This window comes from Delphinus delphis, chromosome 13 (assembly GCF_949987515.2).
Source record: "Delphinus delphis chromosome 13, mDelDel1.2, whole genome shotgun sequence".
Classification (NCBI taxonomy): domain Eukaryota; kingdom Metazoa; phylum Chordata; class Mammalia; order Artiodactyla; family Delphinidae; genus Delphinus; species Delphinus delphis.
Window position 1 is genome coordinate 28291767 of NC_082695.1, and position 27407 is coordinate 28319173.

At 55.3% G+C, this 27407-nt stretch overlaps 2 protein-coding genes and 1 long non-coding RNA gene across 3 annotated transcripts in view; all 3 read right to left on the minus strand.

The window, feature by feature from the left end:
- Positions 1-182: 182 nt before the first annotated feature.
- LOC132436125 (uncharacterized) lies at positions 183-4810 on the minus strand. Its single transcript, XR_009521715.1, has 3 exons — positions 3486-4810; positions 2671-2790; positions 183-584 (listed from the first exon to the last, which is right to left on the minus strand). It is a non-coding gene; the product is annotated as an uncharacterized lncRNA (long non-coding RNA).
- Positions 4811-5186: 376 nt separating this feature from the next.
- On the minus strand, positions 5187-18860 carry CIDEA (cell death inducing DFFA like effector a). Its single transcript, XM_060028640.1, has 5 exons — positions 18734-18860; positions 11408-11552; positions 10568-10714; positions 7632-7813; positions 5187-5565 (listed from the first exon to the last, which is right to left on the minus strand). The coding sequence occupies exons 1-5, from the start codon at positions 18769-18771 to the stop codon at positions 5418-5420; spliced, it is 660 nt and encodes a 219-aa protein (XP_059884623.1). The 5' UTR covers positions 18772-18860; the 3' UTR covers positions 5187-5417.
- A 5013-nt stretch (positions 18861-23873) lies between these two features.
- The window catches only part of IMPA2 (inositol monophosphatase 2), a 28243-nt gene continuing 24709 nt past the window's right edge, over positions 23874-27407 (minus strand). Inside the window, exons 6-8 of the mRNA XM_060028641.1 lie at positions 26310-26418; positions 25567-25718; positions 23874-24363 (exon numbers count right to left, since the gene is read on the minus strand). Coding sequence (XP_059884624.1) covers positions 24248-24363; positions 25567-25718; positions 26310-26418 — 377 coding nt within the window. The 3' untranslated portion in view covers positions 23874-24247. The remainder of the gene's footprint in view (positions 24364-25566; positions 25719-26309; positions 26419-27407) is intronic.

Consider the following 27407-nt stretch of genomic DNA (forward strand, 5'->3'; position numbering starts at 1 on the left):
ACACCATAAACACACATCTCCATCCCGGGTTGTAGAAGGCAACCTTGCTTGCTTGCTTGAGACCACTGGGCTCTAAAAAATTAAGGGTACATTAAGCAAAATAGAAATTGGTCTAAGTGATTATGTGATTTGGAAGGTAGTTGTTTTTGTGTGTGTGTGTATGATGGAGAAATATATACTCAGCCACCTTTTATTTAAAATCAAATATTGACTTAGTTGATAGAACAAACAGTAAGTTCCACCTTTTAGTCAGGAAAGAGAGAAGAGGGCAGGAGGAGAAAAGGGGAGAGGGACACAGAGAGGGGCAAACAGAGCGCCATGCTGAAGCGGGTGAGAAGTACAGGGAAAATTGGCCGTGCGTTTCCCCGGGAACCGTCCCCGGGACCTTGCCTGGCCCTCAGACCCGCTCACTGGCACCAAGCCTGCTAAGGTCAGCAGCTGGGTCCCACCTGCTCCCGTCATAGGATACTGTTTAAGTCTTCAGTGATGATTCATTGATTTATTCCCTGTTTTCTTCAACAGTCCTTACTGCGTCCTGGACAGCGTTAGGTCCTGACTATAATCCTCGCGAGGTTTAGCAACGTCTGCAACAGACGAAAAATAACATTTATGCTAATGTGATGTGCTGGAACAAATAGTGATCGCCGTCATGCTTACTATTTTCATGTTAATATTAAGGAAGCAGGCTGCCCCTGAGTGTGTGAGAGTGCAGGCTTGTGGAAACGGCTGAAGGAGAATTCCACAGGACATGTTTGCACAGGCATAGCTGACCCCCAGGAAAGCACGGGCAGGGCTGGCTGGCTGGCCGAACCAACGAGTCCTAGCAAGACGTGGGATCTGCCATCTAGGCTGGGAGCCTTGGGTACTGACTTCTAGGCTGGAGGGCGGAGAAGCCACTGATGCAGCCGGCCTTAGGGCAAAAGCCCTGGACCTGCAGCTTGGAGCTGAGCTGTGCACCAGAGAGGTGGGGTTTCCTGGGACACCCGAGCCCCAGGGGACGCCCCGCCTGCACATCCAGAGGTTGATTGGTAGTTTCCAGTGCCTTGTGGGTGATGAATCCCGTGAGCGTTGATATACATGCCAGGGTACATTTTTTGTGATATGTTATAGGCCAGAACTTGTGTCCACTGATTAGTTATCCTTGTCTTTGCTTTGCAATATCATTCGTGGAAAAGATTTAATTTTGCTTGTCCCTGCTCTAAACTCTGACCTTTGGTTCCAGTCACGGAACTTTGTTTCCCTGTGGTTTGGACACTGCTGTGGGTCCCTGGCCCCAGCCTTCCTAGGAGCTGGAGCCTCTCCCTGGGCAGCCCCCACTTCTTGTTTCCTGCTCTCCTTGGCCACCGCCTCTCCCTGCCGTATCTCCTGCTTGGACCTTGGACCCCTGACAACAATCTCTGTCCACCTTGGGGACTCCCCCTCCCCTTCCTGTAAGAGACCCTCAAGTCACCTCCTCACCTCCTCCCGGCGCTTACACCTTGCCTGCCCCTCCCCTGCACATCTCTGGATCTTTTGGACCTGATCATCTTTTTTTCCAGCCCTTCTTTTCACCCACTGGCCTGTTGTGTAAGGAGAAGCTTCCAGGAAAGATATTTAAAGCTATGTTGTACTTTCACAACTAAAAGCACAAATGGGAATGTTTGTCTTTTTGCTACATAAACCTGTAGATTGGATTAAATAAGTTAATCTGCATCATTGCCACCTGCAGGTGCAATGCTCTGATGGGCCCTTTTTCTGGTCCCAGATTCCAGTTGGATGTGAAACACCGAGTAGGTATGTCAGGGCTGAGCTCTCGTCTGCTCCCTGCCCCATGTCTTCACCAACCGCACACCATGCGCCCACCAACCTGCCAGGTGCCCAGGTGCCCAGGCATTCCACGTTTAGAAGTCTTGCCTCCTGGGCTGGGTTATAAATTCCTTCAGGTTGGAGACTAGACTTCCTGCGTGTTGCCTGTAATACTCAGCACATGACTTAACATGCAACTGCACTAAGTGATTGTGAAGGAAGAAAAGAGGCACAGAATTCACAGCCTTGAAGGACTTTCCTTTTCTGAAAGGAGGGCCCAGAATATTACAATGGGAAATGAAGAAGAATTGTATAATGCCTCCCTAAACAAAGAGGTTTCCACCAGGGTTTTGTTCGAGTTAAATATAAATTCAGGTGGTGCTTTTAAAAGAGTCAGAATCATTCCCAGCTGATTATGATCCTCCAGGTGTTTGCCCGAACTGCTTTCCCACCTCTCCTGCTGGTTTGTGTCTGGTCCTGACTGCTCCCTGCAGGGGTGGTGGGCATGGAGGGCAGGTGGGGAGTGGTCCGGCGTGCCTTCCCTCTTCGGAGGCTCTGGGCTGGGCGGCTTCCTCTGCTGACAGCCTTGCTGGGAGGGTGCCTGAGATAAGGTACGTAGTACCAACGCGAAGCCGTGTGAATTCTTCTTCCTTCTTCCCCACAAGACAGCCATGGCTTTTTGGAGAGTCAGATGCAGCTCAGGCCAAGCCCGCCCTCCAGCTGTCTCAGCTGTTGCCAGGAATGCAGTGGGTGGCGGCAGCGCCCGCGCCCACAGGCCTCTCTGGCCCCAGATTCAGAAAACATCCCACCCACGCCCATGGCTCAGCTCACCCCGATTCTGTAGCCCTTCCCTCCTAAATCTATGTGTGACCAACTCCCAGATACCTGCCACGTGGCTCACTCATCCTTTCCAGGGAGAAACAGAGGGTCCCAGCGCCAGGAGGGGGCCTGGTCCTTCCGCGATGTGTTCACCCACCGTCCTCTCCAGGCAGGTACCCACTGCACCTTCACAGGTGAGAAAACCAAGTAAACCATCGAGCCACACGTTTCGACCCCAGCTTCTTTTATTTTTTAAATTCATTTGATTGGGGTAAGAACACTGAACATGAGGCCGACCCTCCCCCAGTTCTCAGGTGTGAGCTGTATGACTGTTGACTCAGGTACAACCAGCAGCCACCAGACGTCCTCACCTGACTTCACTGAACCCGTAACCCACCGCCTAGACCCTGGCTTCCTGAGCAGGAGACAGGCCGGGGCTCTGCAGCTCTGCCTATATGACCTGTTTCAGCTGCAGTGGGATTGACTAGAAACTGATGAACAGGAGAACCGCTGTGTCGGATGCTCATTCCAGGGAGAGCTGGGGTGTCGCAAGACTTTTCTGTTGGGTGAGACTTTCCCACCCCCCGCCCCCGTCCCTGCCTTCCAATGCAGCTGCCCCGATGCCTTCACTGAGGCCCCCACCCCCCCAAATCTGGCTTCCGCTCAACACAACAGCTGGAGAAGTGGCACCTCGAGGCCCCCGACTATTTTTATGTGGCCATCTGCCTCCTGGACAGGCCTGGCCGGCCTCAGCAGGCCTGAGGAATCCCACAGCAGGTGGTGACAGCTGGACAGCTGGGCACACCGGCCCTGCCCTTGACCGTTCCGGGGATGCTGGAAATGTGGCCTGAGGACACGGAGAGGAAAAAGGATGCCTTTACCTGTCGCAGCTCAGGGCGACGTGGTGCCGGCTTCCTCTCCATCTCTGGAGCCCTGAGGCCAGCCCTGCTCTGTCTGCCGTCACCGGGGTCTGGGTGGTGGGCTGGGAGGGGAGCCCCCAGGCGTGCGGGTCGGAAGCTCTGGCCAGCTGCGGGCCTCACTGCACAGAAGGGAGAGCGCAGCGCCCAGAGAAAGCACTGGGCTCCTGCTGGTGACGAGGCCCCGGGATCCCTGCCGCAGACTGAAAACTGCTAGAGCAAAATATAGCTCCTTTGTAGAAACTACGATCATCAATCATCGGAGAAAGGAACCTGCATCCCCAGAGAGGAAGATGGCAGAAAGGAGAGAGGAAACGTCCAGAGTGTCCTTTTTGCACACAATTTATTCATCACACAGGAGCGGGAGACAGGAGGCCCATGGGCGGATGCAGGCTGTTGTGGAGGAGCTCGTTCAGAAACTCCCAGACTCTAAGCCGTCCTTCTTCTGACTGTAACCCGCTTCTAAGACCCCTGTCCGTTCCACATTCTCCTCCTGCTTAATCCCCCTTAGAACAGGCCAGGGAGCCCCTGGACGCAGTAAGGAAAGGGGGAAAGGGCGCTGAGTCAGAGAGAGGGCTGAGTCAAGGCATCAGGGCACTGAGGGAAAATTCCTTTTTTGGAAGCCGGGCCGCCCCTCTCCAGGAGGCCAAATCCCTGGGAAGTGATGCAGCCCTTGGTCAGTGAGAGGCAGGAGCCGCCCAGCGGAAGGTGCCGGAAAGCCATTTCCGTCCTCCTCCCTCGCTCGGGAAGGGCTTCCAGCCGAGCTCCTTGTAAGGGAAGCGCTCACAGCAGAGCCCGCGGAGCCGGTGGCAGCACCACCCACCTCTGCCAACCTCCCCCCCACCCCCCGCTGCATTTCCCCCAGAAGCCGAGCAGGAGGGGAAGGGGGGCCCTGAGATGCCTTTTTTATTTTGCTCTGTTTGAAAAAGAGGCTGTGCTCTGAGGAATGAAGCTGCAATTCCTTTACTTCTGCCCCTCCTGCCTGCAGTCCTGGGCTCCCAGCCCTGCTGCTGGGCGTGTGAAGCAGGGAATGGGTGGGAGCCAGGTCGGCATAGCAGGGGTCCGAGGGGATCCAGGCTGTGATGGGGGCGGGGGCGGGGGAGCACGAGTCCGGGCCCAGGGGTCTGACTGCAGGCGGTTCTGTGCTTCTGGGACAAGTTGTGGTGTCTCCCACTGTCCTGGGTTGTCAGCCAGGAAGGGGACAGGACTCTGTGGCAGCGTTTCTTAGGAGGAAAACCACAGATCCGAATGGCACCTGGCTCCTGCGGGTCTCCTAGTCTAGCAGCAGCGCCCCGTTTCCCCCCGGGAGCCGCACTGCCCCCTCCCGAGCCGTGTGGTCGGGGCTCAGCCCGCGTCCCTCGTGGCCTGGGGTCCCGCCTGACTCGGCCACGCCCGCCCTGCATCAGGCCCCACTTTGGAGCAGCTTTGTTTTAAGGAAAGGTTGCCAGTGCGGCTTGATCACCTCCAAAAATTCAGATCCACAGGCTTTCAGGTCACTGGGCTCATTCAGGACCGACATAAAACCCCACAGTAACATCTGACCCTCCTGTCTCCTGACAGACTTAAAAGTGATTGCACGTGTTAGCAGAGCATCTCTGGCTGAGTTTTGCTTCTGTGAGGTGTGCTTTTCTGACATGAAGAAGACAGGAGGAAGAAGTGCGGTATCACAGCGACTCTCTTGACTGGTTTATTGTGGAGCCGCAGGCCTCATGCTGCCCGCGTCCCCCCACCCCATCCCCACCCGGGGGGCCTCCACCGCCTGGCCCCTGGCAGTGCCCTCAGGCCCCTTTTCTTTCCTGAGCAGGGGACACGTGGTGGGAACACAGCGTCTCCGAATGCGTCCCTGGAGAGGGACCTGCGGGGTTGAGGTCAGCGGAGACTCCGCACTGTGCACCCCTATCCACTCGTGATCCCCCGGCGAGGGCGCGGGCTGGGCACCGCCCGCTCCTCTGTGTCAGCCAGCACTCGGAGCATGTAGGTGCCCGTGTGGACGAGACACTGACCGGTCATTTGGGCGGTGTGAGACAGGAACAACAGCAGGCTCCTGCAAGAGATGGGGCGGTCGGGCAGGGTGGCGGTCCAGCCTGTGGGGCAGAGGACAGGGGTTCCCCACTCCCACCCCCACATGCGCTCAGGGCCACACAGCCCACATCCCAGCACTTTCCGGTCCCAGCTCCCAGGGCACAGCCCCCCATCGCTGAGATGCGGGCGCCGGTTCTGGAGGTCTGGGTGGGACCTGGGACTCTGCGTTTCCAGCAGCTCCCCTGCCACTGGCCTTGGACCACTCATCCCCTGGCCTCTCCCGAATGTGGCCTGTCACAAAGTCACTGGAACATGCTGAGTGGGCGGCCCAGGCAGCACAGGCTCTGTCCTCCTTTGGCCGCTTGCTAACCCTGGCGGCCTTGCCGGGGCTGTGGAGCTTGTTGCTGAACTCAGTTGAGTCGGGGTGAAAGGAACCCCAGGCTGGAGGGGACTCAACACACCTGCCGTTGCGACCCTGTGACCCAGTTCGCTTAGGGCGGACAGGACACCCCGACTCGACCCTGGGCATCTGAGCCCAAGGCTGACCTGGCATTCGTGTTGTTTCAGACTAGAAAATAGCTCTAACTCAAATTCTTATCCTCTACCAAGTCCAAAGCTGAGGAATTCCACGCATTTTAAGGTCCGTCCCTTCACAAGGAACCAGGGGCTCGGCCGCACTGGTAGGGGGACCTCCATTTCTGGCGTCCCCGCGGGGCCTGGCCGGCAAAGCCTCATATCTGGGCGCCTCCTGCAGCTACTCGCACCATCCTCAGATCCACCAGACGGTGAGAATCAGTGACAAGAAGGCTGGGTCGTCTCTCGGGAAAGATTTTGCTGAGGTGGGTTCACTTTCTTTACACTTATCTAAGTTGTTGTAACTCTCCCGTCTCACTTGAAAACTCAAGCAATCAAGCTGTTCTTTCCTGTCTCAGCAAAAAGAGGAAGATCACTGGGGAATGGGGGGGGCGGTCCAGATTCCAGCAGCAGGACAGTAACTGTTGTCTGGGACTGGGCCTCGGTGACTCTGGGTGGGAAAGGAGGCCAAAGGAAGCCACCGTCTGCCCGCATGACCATGTACTGGGCGTGCAGCCCCGTCAGAAGGACCAGCCTCATTTCCAGAATGAGGAAAGCCTCGTTCCCCGCCCACACTACCCTGCCCCATGCTTCCCTCAGGGAAGCCGTCCTGGGACAGCAGAAGGAGGGGACCAGCGCCCCAGAGAAACAGGCAGGCCCTGCCGGGGAGTTGTGCAGGGGGCATCAGGTGTCACGTGGCACCTCCTAGGCGAACTTCAAAGACCTCCTGCTCCTGTCACCCTCTCCCTGCATCCCCCCAACCCGAATCCCTTCTTTAGAGGCTCAGTGACAGATTAACGGAGGGCTGGAAGCAGGTGTATTTAGGGCCTATGCGATCAGAGAACTTGGAAGCAAACTCCTCATTTTAAAGATGATGAAACTGAGGCTCAGAGAAGTTGAGTAACCTGTTAAAGGTCACACAGCTGGCTGCTCAGAAGCAAGGCTGGGTGGGAGCCCCTGGTGCAGGGCTCACAGGCCGGGTGTCAGGAGTGTTCCTGGTGCACATAGAGAATTTGTTCAAACTGTTTTGGGGTACAGATCGGGACCTGTCTTCTCCAGGCCTGGCCTGTGGGGTAGGGGTGCCCTGGCAGTGCGTGGAGAGGGGCAAGGCCAGCGCCTCCTGCCCACCAGGTTCAAGTTCCGTAACACAGAACTACGTGTGCGAGTCCTCATCCAGGTTTGGGGGCTAATCTGTACAAACCAGGTCAGAATCTCCCTGGCTCTGGTTTTAGCTGTCATTGCTGAGAAATAAGGTTTTTAAATGCACAGCTCTAGCTTTTAAAAGGAATTTGGTTCTTCTATTTATTACTTAGGTCATTATTTAGGTTTTCTTTCCATTTCGTATTTATTGGTCTTTGGAGAAAACAATGTATTTTGCCTCAAGTTTTTGTTTTCTGAGTAAGTCTGTGGCGTAAGAGTTTTTATGACAACACGAGTGAGAGTCAGGCCGGGGCTCGAGGGGATGGGGATGGGCTGCCCGCCATGTCCAGACTCTCTGGTCCCCTCGTCTGTTACCTCAGCAGGGCCTTGAGCCCCGGGCAATGGATGTCGTAGGACACCGAGTACATCTCGTACATAGTGGCTTTCACGTTGAGGCAGCCGATGACATCCTTGGGGTTCAGCTTGTACAAGTCGAAGGTTACTCTCGCGATCCCCTGTCTCTTTGGCAGCTGGCGGGCTGGGATGTAGGTAGCACCCTAGAGCCGTGGAGGAAGAGAGCCTGCAGCACTGGCCCCGCTGTGACCAACAAATCCTGTGCCTCTGGTTTTAGGCTGGTTTCAGCTGTCCTGTCAGCTTAAAATCTGTGACTAAGCTGCTAACTATTCGAGGAATGTTTTCAGCAGAGCAGTGTGCTTACGTTGCCAGGGGGTCCAAACCCACAAGAAAGCACCCTCCTCCAAGCTGCTCTGTTCAGTGACTGGAGATGAGTGTGATTCGGCTTCAGGGTCCAGGGGTCAGTGGACAGTTGCGCTGGTGACTTGAGGTGGAAATGCACTCACCCTGGTCACCTAGGGCCACACGGCCGCCTGCTGATGACCGTGCCACAGCCCGCCTGACGGCCAGCGGGCACGCTATTCCCGCCGTACGAGAGGCACCATGGAGAGTGCCAGAATCCACGGCTAAGCCAGGGCTGGTGGCGTGTGATAAATCGTGGGCTCCCCTGATTTCTAGTTCCTGACCTGGAGGAAGGTTGGCCTCTTGCGGACACTAGTGGGACCTAGTCTCGGTCTACCTGAGACCCTTGTGGTTGGGAAAGAAGGTCAGAGACCTCTATAAATCCCAGGTTTATAAACAGTCTTCCCACAGAAGCTTTGAGAAGAAACAAGAGAGAACAAAGCTGTCCCAGGTATGCATCCCAGGTATATGTCCCAGGCACACGTCCTGGTGGGTTTGCTGCAACATGGTCCTGCAGTGTCCAGGATTCAAATAGAGGTACAACTTTCATGAACCTTAGGTGTTGGGAGTAGTTGAGGCTGTGAGTGTTAACTTCTCTGACAAAAATCTACTAAATTTGAATTTAAACCATAAATTCCCCTAAAAGCACCCAAACCCTTCTTGCTAGAGCCCCTCTTCTCTTCCCGCCCCCCGCCCCCCCCCCACCCACTTGGACACATGATGGTTGCAGCCCATCAACTAACGCACCGAGGTCCTGCTGCCTTGGAGGGGGTGTGTCTGTCGTTTAGGAAACGTTAGTAAAAATTAAGATTATAGAATCAAGGGGTGAGTTCCACCTGAGCCCCTGACACAGCTCCTCTCTGACGCATGAAAGTTTTAATCTCACTCCCCCAACATCCTTGATCTTGAGTCAAAATCGAGATGCCTCCCCAAACTCGGGACCTAACGGGGGGTATGGTTTCCATCATCTGGACCCAGGAGACCCCTGAAGATGCTCTGAGGACCTGCTCCCCACGGGACAGGCTCCAAAGCTTTGGATTGAGGAAGGGAGACCCCTGGCGGCTACTTCTTGGAAGTTCTGGCCACGTCAAGTCAAGTAGCCTCACCTAGAAACCCCTACAAGTGGGGCAGGACTTACGATCCCTGCAGGAAGGAGGTCCAGACGCCTAAGACCCCGCATAAGACTCACGTCAACCAGGCTGTTACCAGACAGAGAAGCCTCCTCCCACCCCGAGAACCACCATATCGGTGCCACTCTCGTCCACAGCCTCCTGTCACCACCCTGACCCCCAGCTCAGCGCCCACCACGCGGGGGCTTCAACCTGTCACATGGCAACTGACTCCCCCACTAAGTAAAAGAGAATTTCACTCGCAAAACAAACAGAACAGACCCTTTCCTTCTGAATTAGTTTCCTGGGGATGCTGGGACCAATGGCCACAAGCTGAGTGGCTGAAAGCAACACAGACTCATGCTCTGACAGTTCTGGGGGTTGGAGGTCCTGAGTGAGCCGCAGGCTGTCCTGCTGGGGCTGCCATCCCGGCTCCAGGGCGCCTCTGTCCCTCGGCCCGTGGCCCGTCTTCCAGTCACTCCTCTCTCTGCTTCCGCCCTCGCTGACCCTTCTGTGTCCCCCTTACAAGGACCCTGTGATGACACCGCCCCACCAGGCAATCCAGGATCATCACCCCATGCCAAGTCCCCTTTGCTACGTAAAGTGACACGTTCCTGGGTTCTGGGGATGAGGACGTGGGTCATGGGGGCCAGACAGAGGGACGAGCTGGGTCACGAGCATCAGTGAATAAACTCCGTCCACTGATGCTTCCTCCCCGGGTCTCTGTAAACTACACTCCAGCTTGCATGGTTTGGGACTCAGCAGTCCCTAAAGTCTCAGGGGGGCAGCTTGAGGCCAGGTGCTCAGAGGAGAGCTCTGGGCAGCTGTCCTCCCAGCATCCAGCAGAGCTGGGGTCACTGTCTGCCCACAGCGGAGACGCCAGCTTCCCTCTCTGGATCCTGGTTTCCATAAAACGTTGGATTCTGAGGATTTCCCTTTCTTGAAGGTCAGTTAGGCATATAAAAAGATGTTTGAATATTTTGCTTTACATTTTTAGGTGCTTTATGGTGGGAGTGTTTTCCAAGATATATAGCCTATAGTTTTCTCAGAAATAAAACCCTTTATTCTACCTCTTTGCTTGCCTAAATCACTGTGTTTACACCACACGCCCCTCCCTAATTTTACCAGTTGTGTCAGCTCGCCTTCTCCTGAGGTCACAGACAGTGAGTGGTCACAGGTCATATCCACACACTCTAACCGGATCTGCAGCCCCTCACTGGCCAAAGCCTGACCCTCAGAATTACTGGCTCTAAATCACACAGTCCAGGTTCATAAAGATGCCAAGTTTCCTAGAAATAGTTGAAAGCATCCCTGGAGGGTAGGAGATCCAGTTATCAGGTGAACACAAAGGAAGTATTTGGAAAGTGGGCCAGTCAACCCCAAAGTGGGGACCACACTTCCATAGGTGAGAAGCCTTCCCAGAAGCTGCCCAGACAACACACTTACCGGTGTCCACTTCTGTCCCTTCTCCAGGACCATGAGGTGCGTGTTGTCCCCCAGGGTCTGGAAGAACGCCTCCGTGTCCACCACGGTGCCGTCCTCCTCCAACACCAACGTGACCAGTCCGCTGGCAATAACCAGGGCATCCAGGGTCTAGGTTAGAACACACCAGCGTCACGTGGTGAAGTGAGAGACTCCGTTTGGACCCATCCATGGCATCAACTAAATCATGGTTCCAGAAGTGTTGGCCAATTTTGAGGGTTTTAAATGGTAAAGATGTACCTTACCTGGTGTCTATGACTCAGCCTTTGCTTGGAAAAGAGAAGTTAAAAAATCAAACGGACCTAACTTCTTCAGAGGTTTCAACGACGTGAGATAAGGGGTTACACTGAATAATATTCAGTTTCTAAAATGTCCTGCTTATTTGGACAAATAAGAAGAACGAGCCTGTATCTGTGATACTTAAAGAGCCGACATCTCTGTCGCTTCAGAGACGGCATGTGGGATTCTCATTTCTCATCTCCTATGAGTCTATGATTCTTCTTTATCTGGCGATCGAGGACGCTGTTTTAGATTAAGGACCATTCGTCCCTGGCCTTTATAACCAAAACCAGATTTCTACAGTTGCTGCCTCCCATATTCCCCCTGTCAAAGAACCAAAGCCACATTATCAACTGATGGCTACTTTGAAGGTTTTTGTCTCTGTACCTAAGTCTTTTATGGGACAGGGACACAGCAATATTCCCTTTAATGTCAGAAGGCTCCCCCAGACCCTCCGAGGCCAGGACACAGACCCTCTGTCTTGCACTGGCTTGTTCTGGGGCCCATGTGGGCTGGTGGGGGTACCTTGGTGAGGAGCTCCTGCAGGCTGCTGGCGGTCACCCCTCGGCGGCTGCTCCTGTCATGGTTGGAGACCCGGAAGGGGCGAGCGGGACGCATGAGGGGTGTGAGCAGCACCTTCTTCGTCTGCGACCCCATAAACGTCAGGGGCCTAGAAATGTAGGGAAAAGTAAAAACAAATTGATGTTACTTTATTATTATTATTTTTTTTTTTTGCGGTACGCGGGCGTCTCACTGTTGTGGCCTCTCCCATTGCGGAGCACAGGCTCCGGACGTGCAGGCTCAGCGGCCACGGCTCACGGGCCCAGCCACTCCACGGCATGTGGGATCTTCCCGGACTGGGGCACGAACCCGTGTCCCCTGCATCGGCAGGCGGACTCTCAACCACTGCGCCATCAGGGAAGCCCAAATTGATGTTACTTTAAAGCAGAGTCTTTAAAGAGACGTTTGAAGTACACAGAAATAAGACAAGCTTAACATTTGCACCTAAAAGAAAGGAAGCCAATGGTTGGGGATGATTAAAAATTGTGTACCTGACATCCCAGGAACAAACAAATACATAAAATTAAAAAATACAATCATCGTTACACCCATTTTTACCAGAACATTCAAAGCCCTTGCAGTAACTGTTTGAGAAGGAAAGGTAAGGTCATCAAAAGAGAAATAACAATTATATTCTGCAAACATGGGTTTTAGAGCCGAAAAATCTAAGAAATGATTTCTCCAGGCCGTGTAGTAACCGAACAGAGTTAAAGAATTAGGCACACACACACAAATAGTTACATATCTGCACAATACAACAAAGCCAGAAATTTAAAAGCCAGATAGTGTTCACTATAGCAATAAACCAATTTTTTGAGATTAGGATAAATGAGGAACAGCAGAACCCTGTAATCACTGCGGCTGGAAAACCAACCGCTTCAGATTGTATGTCTGTCATGTGGCACTTTGGAGTGAGTTCCACATTTATCAAAGAATTAATTTAACAATTCACCACAAAAAAAAACTAACATAGGAAAAGAAAACAACGTAGGAAAACCAAATCAAGACAATTTTCTGAGAAAAAAATCCCCAACCCTTGATTATTAAAGTTTTGTTACCTAGCAAATACTAAAAAGTAATAAAGTGAAGGATAAATTAAAAACAGCTGATAAGTAGTAACTTTAGTATTTTTTTTTTAACATACACATATTTTGCTTTATATGTATTAACTCAATCCTCAAAAAACCTAGTTTTCTCAATTTACAGGTGAAGAAACTCAGACCAGAGAGCGGGGCCCCACAGGTCAGAGCTGGGATTTAGACCAGGCACCTGGTCTCTGCCTCCGAAAGGTGATCTAGATGCCACAGGCTAAGAAGGAATAAGAAAAGCCTGCATATCAGTGAAGAGGTGAAGATTTCACAACAATCAAAGAAATGCAGAACCACCCTTGACACCAGTGCTCTTAAACCCACATGCAAGAAGTTGTCTAAATAACTCTGGAGGGAACCAGATGCGCCTTGTTGGTGGGGCTGGAAGGGGGTTTTCAGTCTCTGTGGCGACCAGTCTGGTACTGAGGGAGGAGCTCCACCCTGGACAGTGGATGTTTTTATATCAGGAATGTATCTGTAGAGAAATTATTCACAATATAAACAGAAGTCAGCAATGTCCCATGTCCTGCTTTGTGCTGGCCACTGTGATAAATGTTGGACACTCAATCTCCTCAGACCCCGAGGGACTAGCACCTGTCATGGCACTGTCCCCCAACCCTGAACAGCGCTCAAATAGGTGGTGACTATCTGGACAAATCCTTGTTCAGTGACAATCAGGAGAAGGAAACAAAGGGCTTTATTTTGGGGGACAACCTTGAAGAAGATACAAAGTGAGGACATCACTGCTTTCTGACACTTATAGCAGTTTGTCTAGAGTAACTCTACGAAGGTTAAAATTCTAGGAATACCTGCTCTGTTTGCCAGTGTAGGCCACCTGCATATATATATATACTATATATACACACACCTGCATCTATATACATATGTGTGTATATATATATATATATATATATATATATAAAATCTCACACAGTCATTTATCTATCTATGCTTTATTTCTCCTACTAGACTGGACTTTCCTTATGGACAAAGGTGACAACCTGGACTTGCGACTGGCATCTGAAGTGCGGGGGGCGGGCGGGGGGCAGTCTTGTGGGGCTGAGCCCTCACCCTGTGGAATCTGATGCCGTCTCTGGGTAGATGGTGCCAGAACTGAGTTCAGGGACTTCCCTGGTGGTCCAGTGGTAAAGAATCTGCCTTCCCTGGACACCCTGCCAGAGACTGAGAAATGCTTGGTGCTGTGTGGGAAGCCCCTCCCCCATCCTCACATGCTAGAATTGGTGTCACAACCTCTTTACCTAGATTGTCAGCAAGAATTTGGTGTGACGCACATTTAGCCGGCATCGGGCTTGTGCCTCGTGACTGCAGGCATCCGAGCACCTGCCATAGCCAGCAGCGTGCTGGCTTTTTATACATTTATTTATTTATTTTTATTTTTGGCTGCATTGCGTCTTCGTTGCTGCGCACGGGCTTTCTCTAGCTGCGGTGAGCGGGGACTCCTTTCATTGTGGTGCACGGGCTTCTCATTGCGGTGGCTTCTCTTGTTATGGGGCATGGTCTCTAGGTGTGTAGGCTTCATAGTTGTGGCTCACGGGCTCAGTAGTTATGGCTCTCGGGCTCTAGAGCACAGGCTCAGTAGTTGTGGCACACGGGCTTAGCTGCTCCACGGCATGTGGGATCTTCCCAGACCAGGGCTCAAACCCGTGTCCCCTGTATTGGCAGGTGGATTCTTAACCACTGTGCCACCAGGGAAGCCCTGTGCTGGCTTTTTTAATATATTAACTAATTTCATCAAAACCTTACAAGGAAAGTATTACCCCATTTCTCAGGTGAGAAAACTGAGGCTCAGAGTGGTTTCTCAAGGTCACCCAGTTAATAAGCAATCTCTCTGAACTTCAAGTCCCAAGCAGTAAACATTGGCCAGAGCCAGTGAAGAAGAGCTGTGGGCTGGGAGGACACCCACAGCTCCTCTCCAGGGTCACCACCCAGCCTGTGGCCAGCGTGGCAGCTGCAAGGGGACTATGCCTAGCCAGTGGTCCCCACACGGCTCTCCCACCAGAATTAGAGCGGCCCAGCGAGGGAGACCAGGCAGGGCTGAACCAACCCTGTGGAGGGCCTGGCACACGGCCGCCAGACCTCTGCCCCAGTTCCAGGGAGTTACACAGGCTCCTCATTACACAACACGACAACCAGGGGCCCATGTTCTGATGGGCTGACACTCAGAGCCCTCCCTGGCAACCCGGTGGACAAGGCAGCGAGGATTATCCACACAATGCTTCACAGCTGGGACCTGGCTCTGTTCTCAACCTGATCATAGCATCATAGGAAACTTGAACTCACGGTGAGGAGAAAAGAAAGGTACCAGCACACTGCCTGACCAGGCCAAAGGCAAGCATCGCAGCTGAGTACCAGGGAGGCTCAGGGCGTGGAGGGAGGGATCGTCAGAGTCGGGGAGGGGGGGGCGGGGAGGTTGCCCACTGGTGAAACCCTCTTCTGGTGCGGGGAGCCCGGGGCCTGCCAGCAAGAGCCTCCCTCCCCCCAGAGCAGGGAGTCATTCCTTTGTCCCCGAGTAAAAGACAGGCTAGGGCCAACCATAGAAGTGGGAGGGTGGGAGGACAAAGTTCACGTCTTGGAACCTGGGCCCGGGCCCTGTGTGGGGCCAATGGCATGCCCTGGGCTGAACAGCTCTGACACAGTTAGTCTGGTCTGTATCTCCTCATCGCCACCTTTGTGAGCCCCCAGGTGATCCACTGACCTAGCTCCGCCCACCACAAAGCCCTCATAGTCTTTTAACTTCTGACCAGATTAAGTGCTGGCAGTCACTCCCGGGGCCTTCCCCCCTCGCTGCCCTGAGATAGCCGATCTCAATAAGGAAGGAAGTCCAGTTGTTGCTGTTCTTACGCCGTACGTTTCCCAACAGAGAACTGGGTCACTGTTGGAGAAAAGGCTTAGGAGCCACCTAAAAAGGCCCTGCAGGCGTGAGCCATTCTTTCCAAGGAACAGGATGAGTGATTTGATGCGCTGAATTATATATAATCAAGACTACCTTATAGATGATGTAAAAAGGGGTTAAATGCTATCTTAGGTACACTAAATATACTACGTCTGATTACTCTGCTCCAGCGAAAGGAACAGCAGGGACAACCAGGTACAAGAACAAAGCAACATATTAATCCAGCTCAATTCTGGTCCTCTTAATGGGATCATTTATGTCACTGGCCACTAGACCAAGGCTGAAAATGTGTTGCTATTCCCCCTGAAAGCTGTACTACATCGAAGTGGTCACAGGAGCACTAAGAAGACTTAGAATCCAGCTTTTGGCAACCCCTCATGCTGGCCGCCCTCTCATCCCTGGGAACGTGCAGGCAATCACACAAAACAGGAAGGGAGATGGCTCAGTACACGGAAAAAAAAACCCCAAGGAAACAGGCTCTTCAAGGAAATCGATTGTTTGGGGAAATCAAGACGATAAGAAAAGTCAGACTTCATAGAACATTCTGGAAAATTGTGAGGGTGTGTATCTCCCAGAAGTGAAGGAACAGGGAAGTCTCTGTATTTTTCCAGGAGGGAGTGAGAAGTCTTCAACTCGTAGAGTAGGAAATGAAGGAACAGGCACAGACTGACAGTGGACGTGAACCCCGCTGCAGTGGAACAAAGCTGGCCCACAGGTCCCAAGAAGGCGTCTTTCGAGGCCACCTTCTGGACTGATGTTTGTTCTGAAAGCGCTGGGGGAGAAAAGCAGGCCTGGGAACAGGCCGTCAGGTGGACAAGGAGGGCCCACGTGAAGAGATAAAGCTCAGACAGAGCTCTGTGCCCAAAGCCGGGTGACAAGGACAGTGCAGGGAAGGGAAGTGTGACCCCAGCCATGGGAATGCAGAGAAGGGGCAGGCCTTGGAAAGCATCCATCAGGCTTGGCGGGGCCTCCGAGAGCTGCAGGGACAGTGGCTGAGGGACAGTCTCGGGGTGGTGGGGTCTCACCGCGGCAGGAAGCAGAGGAGTGTTGGCCCCTGCGAGGCTTCCTGCTCCCCCGCGGGCCCGGCTCATGACAAGCAACGCATGGGACACGTGGGCCCCACTGGGAGCCCCACGGCGGGACTGTGGCAGCTCCCGGCTGTGCCTTGACCCACCCAGCAAAATGCTTGGCTAGAAAGCATATCCAATACATGACCGTGAAGTCTTTGAACACTTTGAATATTATTAAAATAAGAGTGTAGACCACGAAGGAGTAAGCGTCAGTAACCTGAGAGATCGACTTGTAGAAAAGTCAATTCCTCGCTTGCATCACTAACAAGACTGGTCAAATTTGTACGGAAAGGGCAGCTCTTCAAAACCTAGAGTTCCTTGTTCAAGGAAAGAGGTACTAAATAGCTACAAAAGCAGCTACTTTGCACAAAGTGTAAAGGAAATCAGCTCTGTAACAACCTCAGGGTCAGTGTGAATGTTAACAAAGCCAGAACACAACGTCAGAGCAGGCTTCCTCTGTAGCAACACACACCCTATGGACATCCTGGGTGTCCAGAGCTGAGCCAGGAAACCTTGGGCTGTAGCTGCTGGGTCTACAGCCTGGACTCGGCTTTAAAGAAGGCAGAAGACAAAAGTTTTGCTTTCAGCAAGTGTTACAGATGGTGCAGAAGCAGGTGGGGTACCAAGAATTAGAGCAGCTCAGTTCTCAAGCAGGAACCCAATGACAGTGAGTCCCCACAGGTGGTCCCTAGCTCCCTCCCAGAGCCCTGCACTCAGGGCTGTCTAAGCAGATCAGTCCTTCCCCATGTGCTCATCTGCCAACATTTCAGAAGCAAGTCGCTTCCACCTCACACAGAGACGTTTTGGGTTTGGGATTGTGCTGTAGGGTTAGGTACAAAGGCAGGGGCAGCCTTAATTCTTCAGGCCTCGTCTCCTCCCGCTGCAGGCCACACCAGCCAGGGCTTAGGGCCCCCTCACAGTCCTTTCAACTTGGCCTGCCAGCTCAGTGCTGGGAGGACCTCGGAGAGGTCCATGGGAGAAAAGTTTGGAGGATGCATTACAAACTGTCAGCAGTTGCTACCCTTGGGAGTGGGACTGGGGGGCGAGTGAAGCTGGAGGTAGAGGAAGAAACCAAGGGTCTTCCCCTTAGGCCTAAACCACATCAGTGAAGATGCATGAAAATGTCTGTTTCTCACCTTCCTGGGGTCCTGTTTTTAAAGAGAAAGTCCAAGCGGCAGACAGCGCCCCCTTCCATCTTGGCGGCTCTCTCTAACCTTGGGCCTGGCACAGATCCCCCTTTAAAGACCCAGGTTCAGAAGCTTACAGATCACACTCCCCTCTCTCTCACCCACCCCATCCCTCCAGCCCAGTCACCTCAGAAAACCTGCATTTTAAAGAACTCAAGGAGATCTTCAGAGAAGCAGGATTCCTCCCCCAAGTCTGTAAAGTTACTGCCACCCAATATCTTTAGGATTTTACAGACGAGGATTGGTTTGGGTTTCCTGGGTGTGAAGATGAACCCAAGAATGGAAAAAAAGTGATGCAGGGCCTGGATCACGGGCGCGTGGACCGGGAGAGGAGGCGGCGGGCGTCCGCGGGCCCCTCTACCCCTCTCCGTCCCCCAAAGCGTCACCACTTCCCCCCAAACTCCTCCTTACAAACCTGGGGGCTCAGTCAGCACGGTCAGGGAGCGTCCAGGCCCGGGCGCGCCCCGGTTAGCCCACCACGCTCGGAGCCGGAGCCCGCGCGGCCCTGAGGGTCAGCTGGCCGCCCGGAGGCCGCCCAGCGTCCCCGCCAACGCCCCTCGTCTCGCCCCAGCTCGCACCGCGGTCCGGGACCCCGAGAAGCCTGGCCGCGCGCGCGCCCGGGCCTCCAGGGACGGGCCCCGTCTGCCCGCAGCGGTCGCGGCTACAAATGCAGCCGCTCCGCACTCACCACGGTCACCTGTTTCGCGGACGCCCGCGCACCTCGGGAGCCACACCTGGCGCTGGCGGCCGGCCGGAGGCGGGGAAGGGATCGTGCGCGGGCTCCGGCTGGGCGCCTGGGCGCAGGGGCCGCGGGGGTGGGGGACCGCAGGGAGAGCGGGGCGCACGAGGACAAGGGGCGCCGCGGTGAGAGGCGCAGGGGGCGCAGGAGGACCGGGGCGCAGGGGGACGAAGGGGGCAGGGGGATGCGGGGTTCGCGGGGACAAGGGGCGCCTGGGGCGCAGGGGGCCGAGAGGGGGCAGGGAAACGAGGGGCCCGAGGGCGGCGGGGTCGCAGGCCCGCGGGGCACTAGCCTGAGGAGGGCTCCGGCGCAGTCCCGGGCCATGTCCATCGCTCGGGTCGCTGTGGGGCCGGCCTCCCCGGGCGCAGCCTCTTAAAGCGCCGCTGCCGGCCCCGCCCGCGTCCACGCCCCTTGGGCTGCGGAGACCGCGGAGGACGACAGTCGCCACGTTCCGGAGCCCAGCCGCTCCGCAAGCTATAGGGGGTCGCCGGTCGGCCTGTCGGAGGTTGGGGCAGTCGGGGACACCACTACGCTGGCAGCGTGGCCTCGGCTGTGGAAAGGCTGGTGTGGCCCCAGGATTCGGGAGACCGTGGGGCGGGATGCACGCAGGTCCCCCAGGGCCGCGCCAGCCGCTGCCTTTGGGGCGAGGACCCGCCCTCAGGGCCAACCCGCCAGGCTGCCTCGCGGCCGGGACAGGGGGTAGAGGAGGTGAAGGACCCCGGGGACTTCACAGTCCTTTAGCTACAGGGACGGGACTTTCTCAGAGTAGGGAAGGCGAGAGAAACACCGAGCCAGGGCGAGGGGGTAACCCGGGTCCTACTTGCATAGCCCTCGGGATGGGAAGATGCAATAGCGCCTGTTCAGACCCCAGAAGGGGCGGAGCTGTCAGGGATTCCATAGCTCTTAATTGCGAACTTGGAGCGGACTCTGTTGAGCGGGTTAAGGAGTGGGGTGGTCTCCCAACCCTGGCGCTTTAAAAGGGGATGAAAGCGTCCAGCGGGATGAAAGCGTCCAGCGCCGCCCTGCACGCAGGGTGACTGGCCCTCGCCTTGTCAGCCTGCTGCCCGTGCTGCTGCCGGTTTCCAAAGAGCTGTGACCTGACCTCTGCCTCAGTCCAGGACTCACTTGACCAGCACAGCAGGCCCTTCTACCCGCTCCCCCTCCCTTTAGTCACAGAGACAAACATATGTCTTGCCCTGAGGGTCACTGGTGTCACCGAGATGAGGGTGGAGCCAAAAGCAATTTCCTTCCAGAGTCCGGGACTCCACAAGGCCTGCCGAACCCCAGCCCCAGGCAAGGTGGTTCCTGCCCAGAGCCCCGGGGCTGGACTGGGCCTCAGCTGCCCCTCCCCCGACCCCCTGCCGTGGTCTGAATGTTTGTGTCCACCCCACACTCATATATTGAAACCCTAATGCCCAGGGTGATAGCACTAGAAGGTGGGCTTTGGGAGGTGCTTAGATTGTGAGGCCGGAGCCCCCATGGATGGGATTAATGTCCTTATAAAAGAGGGTCCCCAGAGCTCCCTCACCCCTTCTGAGGGAGAGGATGGCCAGCCATGAACCAGGAGGAGGTGTCACTAGAACCCAGTCCTGCTGGCCCCTGATCTGGGACTTCCAGCCTCCAGAACCATGGGCAGTAAATCTCAGCCATTCATAATAAGCCACCCTGTGTACAGCATTCTGTCAGAGCAGCCCTACCAGACTAGACACACAGTTTGACAAATGAGAAAGTGGGTCCAGCCAATTCAACTCCCCTCTTTAAAAACTTTTTATTGTAAAAATTTCAAATATAAAGACATATAGGGGTGCTTCCCTGGTGGCACAGTGGTTGAGAGTCTGCCTGCCAATTCAGGGGACACGGGTTTGTGCCCCAGTCTGGGAAGATCCCACATGCCGCGGAGCGGCTGGGCCCATAAGCCATGGCTGCTGAGCCTGCGCGTCCAGAGCCTGTACTCCACAATGGGAGAGGCCACAACAGTGAGAGGCCCGTGTACCCAAAAAAAAAAAAAAAAAAGACATATAGGGACTTCCCTGGTGGCACAGTGGTTAAGAATCCACCTGCCAATGCAGGGAACATGGGTTTGATCCCTGGTCCAGGAAGATCCCACATGCCGTGGAGGAACTAAGCCCATGCGCCACAACTACTGAGCCTGTGCTCTAGGGCCCACATGCCAACTACTGAGCCCACGTGCCACAACTACTGAAGCCCATGCGACTAGAGCCCATGCTCCGCGACAAGAGAAGCCACCGCAATGAGAAGCCCGCGCACCACAACCAAGAGTAGCTCCCACTCCCTGCAACTAGAGAAAGCCCGCGAGCAGCAACGAAGACCCAATGCAGCCAAAAATAAATAAAATTTTAAAAAACCTTTAAAAAAATATAAAGACCTATAGAAAGAACATGCCATGAGCATCCTTATACCCAGTGCCTGGATTCAATCACCGTTAACATTTTGACATATTTGCTTGTTCTTTTAATCTGTATTTTTATTTGAACCCCTTCACATCAAATCCTTCAACCTGCATCTCTGAAGAAACCAGAACGTTGTCACACACACCATAGTGATGTCACCTCTCCTAATGAAATAAAAGTGACTCCTAGTCACACCTGTTCATCCACGTGGTAGCAGTGGTCACGATTTCCTTCCTTTCTAAGGCTGAATAATACCTCACTGTGTGGATGGACCACATTCCGTTTATTCATCAGCCATTGATGGACACTTGGGTAGCCTCCCTCTCCTGGCCACTGTGAATAGTGCCACTGTGAACACCAGTGTACAGATATGGCATCATGTTTTTTAAAAATAGAAAACCAGGGTGGCCCAGACCTTTTCCTTCCTTTTCTGCACTGGTCTTGCTGCCAACCAGAAATCTGTCAGAGCTGGTGCAAGACCAGGACACACCCATGCCAGCTTCGAGCCATGGCAGTGGTCAGGGTGAGCAGAAGCTGAGGCTTTTCTCGAAGCTGACAGACAGCAAAGGCCATCCGTGTGCCCAGGGATGAGACTCTGGACGGCTGGGAGTGGCAGCTGCAACCCTCTTGCCCCACATGTCCCCTCTGGCCCCATTTGGCTCCACATGTGGCGTACCCGCCAAGGTGGGGGAGGGGGGACCTGCCACCAGCCGCCTGGTGGCAGTAAACAGCTCTTCCTCTGGCCACCAACCCGGCCGCCTGGGCGTCTGGCTGCTGCTCTGCCTGCTGTCCTGCCGACCGCCGCCTGCCCCCCCCGCCCCGCCCCGGCCCTTGGACCCCCGTCCCACAGCCTAGGCTTTGCATGAATACTCTCCAGCCAAGGCTGCCAACGGGCAGACTGGTGACACCACTGTGGAGGCACCGAGGTTTGCGAGCTCATACACAACATGGAGCTCTGTAGAGGACCAGACTGTGGCGGCATCACCGTCCGCGAGGTCTCTTCAGAGCCTGTGGGAGCGGTCACGTGCCTTTCCGCGTGCCCAGCACATGCCCAGGGCGGGGACGGCTCGTGGGGCCCTGCCGACGCGTCATGAATCCGTGCGTGACCGCAGAGCCCGCTCAGGTGCACCACAGGGGGTTAGGCGGGAGCTGCCACCAGAAACGCACGATTTCCCCAGATCCGCACAGCAAAGTGGGGCTGCATGTGCCCTGCAGCCACGGCCCTGGGACGGCTCCCGTCTCTCGCGTCCTCCCACCACCTTGGGATAAGATCCTGCGGTTAGACGCTCTGCACCTGTGGTGCTCAAGCTTCGCAGAGCTGTGGTCCTGCACAGAGAGAAGCTGCTTCCCTACTTCGCTGTATTGTTTTCATTGATTCTAGAACACAAGGTGTGAAGAGAATAACGTCCTACATGTGGTCGTACAATCCACCAGCTAGGACAGCTGGCGGTGTCCCAACAGAGGGAGCTTGGGCTGGCTGGTCAGGTGGGGCACAGGGGCGGCCAGATGGAGCCTGATGTCTAGAGGCCACACTGGGTTGGCGGTGGTGGTGGTGGGGGCGATGCTGGTGCCCAGAAGGGAACCAGCGCCACCTCACCTGGAGGCAGGGGCAGGACAAGACAGGGATCTGAGTCCTGACACCACCACACAGAAGCCTCCTTGGTTATTCGCGGACCCACAGGTGAAAGCCAGAGTTGAGACGGAAGCTGAAGGATCCCAGCGTGGGGGGTGGTCTCTGGAGGACAGTGTGCCTTCAGTGGGGGTCAACGAGGGGCCGGACACTGGTCGGGGTGCAGGGGAGATTCGAGGCCCCGAGGGGTGGCAGGGGCACCAAGTGGCCGCTGAGGCTCCCCACCTGCATGCAGCCTGCGGTCCTCGTGTGGGTATCAAAGGTGGGTCCTCATGCACAGCAGGCATGAGATGCCCTAGTCCCAAAGGAGACCCCAGTCCTCATGTGTCTGAGCCCTTTACCTGTGTGCCTTTCGGGACATCACCTGTCACCCCATTCAGATCAGATCAGAAAGCTCCTTCCTAAAGATAGCGAATGTATCAATCAGTAACCCAAGGGGAGGTGGAGGTGAGGCCTCTGGGGATTGGCTTGGGGAGGGAATTACCCCCTGGGAGGCCCCCTGGGCTCCACCAGGTGCGTGAGCGGGCCCAGTGCACCTGCCCTGTGAGTAGCAGGTGGCACAGGGGAGTCGGCGTCATGGGCTCTGAGGCCCCGCAGTGTCCGCAGAGGGGAGCAGGGCCGGTGGGCCTGCCGAGGGCTCTCCAGGGTGTGGTTTGGTTAAAGTGCCTGGGTCATTGCACAGGCCGAGCCCCGGAGTTTAGGTGCCAGGGCCGCTCTAAATACTTTTTTTTTTTTTCGCAGTACGCGGGCCTCTCACTGTTGTGGCCTCTCCCACTGCGGAGCACAGGCTCCAGACGCGCAGGCTCAGCGGCCATGGCTCACGGGCCCAGCCGCTCCGCGGCATGTGGGATCTTCCCGGACCGGGGCACGAACCCGTGTCCCCTGCACCGGCAGGTGGACTGTCAACCACTGCGCCACCAGGGAAGCCCCTAAATACTCTTTAATTATTGTTGACTGCAAATTAGGAACACGAGGGAGAAAGCTAAGCGTGGGCTGGAATTTCCTCCATCCTAAGACTGACTTCCTCAACTTTTAAACTTCAGAAAAGACACGTAGCCAGCCAGTGAATATCCTCATTAGAATTATTCTTATATATAATTCCTCCTCCTAAAGAGGAAAAAAATAAGGCCCAGAAAATAATTTTCTTCGTTAAACCGATCACAAAAACATTTTAACACAGAATTTTAGACGTTTGGTTTTCTTCAGTCTGACCCACGTCTCGGATTTTAAATACTGATGTGATACTTACTGAAGTTGTTTTCATCACCCGCGGCAGGCAGATAGCAAGCATGTCACCTCTGGGCTGTCATATGCAAACTTCCCTAAAGAGCCTGTGGATTTTGGGGGTCGTTTGGGGAAATAGGCGACACACTTGTGGAGGGAAACAAGCAGAGAGTCATCATTTGGTTTATTGCATTCTGAAGTACCATGGGCAGAGGCGGGGGAGGTCACTGAGAGCAAGTCTGCTTTATCAGCAGTTCGAAAGCCTTATTACCTGAGATTTGCATTCTGGAAAAAAAATTGCAATTGCAGTATCAATACACACATCCTGTGAGATCCAGGTTTTGGCCCCGGTAGGAGGGCTGGACCAACCCACACAAGGCTACGTGAGATTACAGAGAGGAACCACTGGACACCAAAGTCACCAAGACGTGGGCTCAGCCAGACAGCCTGGACTCCAGCCTGATGGCTCCTTTGGGGATCAGGAACGCTTGCTCCAGGTTCCCAGGAAGGCCCCGTCCTGGGGCAGCCCTGTCTGCTCTCCTCACCTCTCATCGTCCCGCCCGTAGTTAATCGTCTGTAGGGCCTGAGCTATGAGCACGGCCATTTCCCGTGTGCCCGCAGCAACCACCCTGCAAGACATGAGGTCTAGCGGCCCGCCTGCGGACAGAGGGACAGGGTGTCTGGGTTAGGGAGGGGGCGGCACAACCCCCATCAGCCCAGCACTCAGGCTGAGCCAGCCCAAAGGGTGGAGGCTCAGCCCCGCTCTGCCCCAACCTGGGTGCCATCCAGGACCGGCACCTCCTGAGGCTGCGCTGGGAGAAAGCGGCTTAAGGTACAGCGTTCAGACCCGAGGCTCAAACAACGTTAGGTCAGGACTGGGAGCAGTTCTCAAACTCTGTGCTGCACGGGCCTCCAGGGACCCAGGAGGCCTTGGTGGGGGGGTGCTGGGGGTGGCCTTTCTGCTGGGCCCCTCGACGTGGCTGCTCTGTGCACCAGGTATCTGGGGCAGGATGAAGGCCCTCGACCTCCTGGAGGTGTGAACAGGACTAAAGGCCTCGCTGGAGACCTCAGTGCACATGCGTGCGTGCGTGTGTGTGTGCGTGCGTGGTCACATCCAGGACAGACATGTCTTTAATGGGGACGGGCCTGCCTGGCCTCGATGCCCAAGGCTGACCCCTCTTCACTTCACACCCTCCCGGAAGCTCAACTAGGGCCTCCCGAGGAGGAGGAGCAAAAACGGAGCAATCATGGGATGAAGGGCCCACCGCCAGCGCCAGCAGTTAAACGGAGCCCAGTGTTTCCGCAACAGGCTCTGGGTTAAAGCTGGGGGATGATGGGCTCCACAGAGGACCCCAATGTCAGATGAGGCTCCATGGGCGTCCCCGGGACAGGGACGCTGTGGGACTCGCCCCCATGGGGTCGGTAACTGGGCACGGTGACTCTGAGGCAGAGGAACAGGTCACCTCTAGGATCTGTCACCTAAATCCTTGTCATTGGATCAGGGAGCATGCTGCCTGCTCTGTGGTCTCAGTGGACTCTGTGTGTGTGTGTGTGTGTGTGTGTGTGTGTGTGTGTGTGTGTGTGTGTGTGTGTGTGTGTGTGTGTGTGTGTGTGTGTGTGTGTGTGTGTGTGTGTGTGTGGCGGGGAAGTGAGTGTTTAGAAAACACAGCCACCCGTCCTGACCCTGGGTCTATCTTCACACCTGGAGGTAGGAAGGGGGAGGGGCCTTCTGGCCTAGCCCACTGCCCTCCCTACACATCCCTGTTAGCAGAGGAGGGGGCCTGTCTGTCTGGGGCATTGCGGGTCTGTCCTGGGGATGCACCCCTGGGGACGGAGGGCGGGCTGAAGGCCCGAGCTCACCTGACGTGTCCATCACGATGCCGCCTGCTTCCCTGATGATGACAGTGGCTGCAGCCAGGTCCCAACAATGCAGGCCAAACTGGTAGTAGGCGTCGGCGGCGCCCGAGGCCAGGTGGCAGAGCGCCAAGGTGGAGCTGCCGATGACTCGGACCCTGGCGGAGATGGAGGAGGGGAAACATACTGAATGGCTCTGCTCCAGTGCCCGCCCCCTCCACTGCAGGCACCCCCAGGAGCTAAACAAGAGCCCAGGGCCTCTTCCCAAAAGCTCGATTCTGAGCCCTGGGCCCAGAGCCATGCCGTCCAATAGAACTTTCTGTGGTGATGGACCACCCGGCCCCGCGAAACCACCAGCCCAAGGCTGTGGCACTTGAAGTGTGGCTGGTGCAACTGAAGGACACAACCTTCACTCTGTGGACCTTCAACGACCTTAGATTTAAACCATCTGGGGTGGCCACAGTCACAGCGCAGACCCGGGGAGACTGGGCTGGGGGGGCGTCACTGTCATCACAAAGGGCGCTGAGCTCTGGGCGCACACGGGGCTGAGATGGGCTCCCACAGGTCCCCTGCCACCCCACCCCCACGGGCTGCACGAGCTCCCGGCTGGAGACCGGGCTGGCTCGCGTGTCACTGCTCCTGTCCCGGGGAGCAGCCTGGGAGCTGTTCGTGGGGCCTGGGCATCCTGTGGGTGTCGGGGAGGGGGAGCATGCACCCATGGGTCCCAGTCCCGGGAGGGGAGCGCGTACCCATGGGCCCCAGCACGCAGCAGCCTCTCCATGTTGCTCAGGAACAGCTTCAGTGTCATGGGGTCTCGTCTGGGCCCGATTTCTGTCAGAACCAGGGCCTTGGAGAGATCTGTGTGGAGAGAATTTCTCCAAGTCAGAAACACCAAGGCTCAGTTCTCACCCAGCAGTCGGGTTTTTCCTTGAAGCGAACTGCAAGCCCGCCTCCAGCGGGTTTGCTTGATTCAGGGTCATCCCTGGGTGGCTGATGCTGCAGAGGTTTTTGGCCTGGGAAAGGAAGGACGTGCTGACTAGAGTCGAAGCCACACTCTGACCATCTCACCTCCCAGGCCCCAGAAAGTCCCAGATGCAGGGGTGGTGGGGGGCAGACCTCCCAGTTCTCTCTTTTCAGGGACGCTTACCAGCAAGAACTCGGACGGGTCTGGTGGCTCATGAAACCAGCATCATTCAGTCATAAATAAAAACAAAGTGACTCCAAACTGGGAATGCCCCATGTTTGGAGGAAAAAAATGCCTCATCAAATAAATCTGCCTTTAAAAACCTTTCTTGGGACTTCCCTGGTGGTGCAGTGGTTAAGAATCCACCTGCCAATGCAGGGGACATGGGTTCGATCCCCGGTCAGGGAACAAAGATTCCACATGCTGCAGGGCAACTAAGCCTGTGCACCAAAACTACTGAGCCTGCGCCCTAAAGCCCGCGAGCCACAACTACTGAGCCCGCGTGCCTAGAGCCCGTGCTCCGCAACAAGAGAAGCCACTGCAATGAGAAGCCCGCGCACCGCAACGAAGAGTAGCCGCCGCTCGCCGCAACTAGAGAAAGCCTGCGCGGGCAGCAATGGAGACCCAACGCAGCCAAAAATAAATTTTAAAAATAATAATAATAAAAGCTTTTCGTTAACTGCCGTGATGACAAAGATGGAAACGTCATCCCTGTGGAGGAAGTGACTGCTAAGCAACGTCTTTGGAAAGGGGTCCTCGGGAGTAACCCCCCAGCATCGGGGGTAGATGCTGTGGCCATCAGACACAGGAAAGTGGCTGCAGGCGGGCCGGGCCTGACTCATTGCGGGGGTCATAGCACTGTCCCTCTTGGCCACACACACAA

Bases quoted from the DNA above. Each gene is read 5' to 3' on its own strand.
- CIDEA (XM_060028640.1), bottom strand. From the start codon at position 18,771: ATGGACATGGCCCGGGACTGCGCCGGAGCCCTCCTCAG. The intron at 11,553-18,733 runs GCTAGTGCCCCG...CTACATTTCTAG, and splicing joins TGCGCCGGAGCCCTCCTCAG to GCCCCTGACGTTTATGGGGT. The intron at 5,566-7,631 runs GTAACAGACGAG...CATCTCTTGCAG, and splicing joins GGGCTCAAGGCCCTGCTGAG to GAGCCTGCTGTTGTTCCTGT.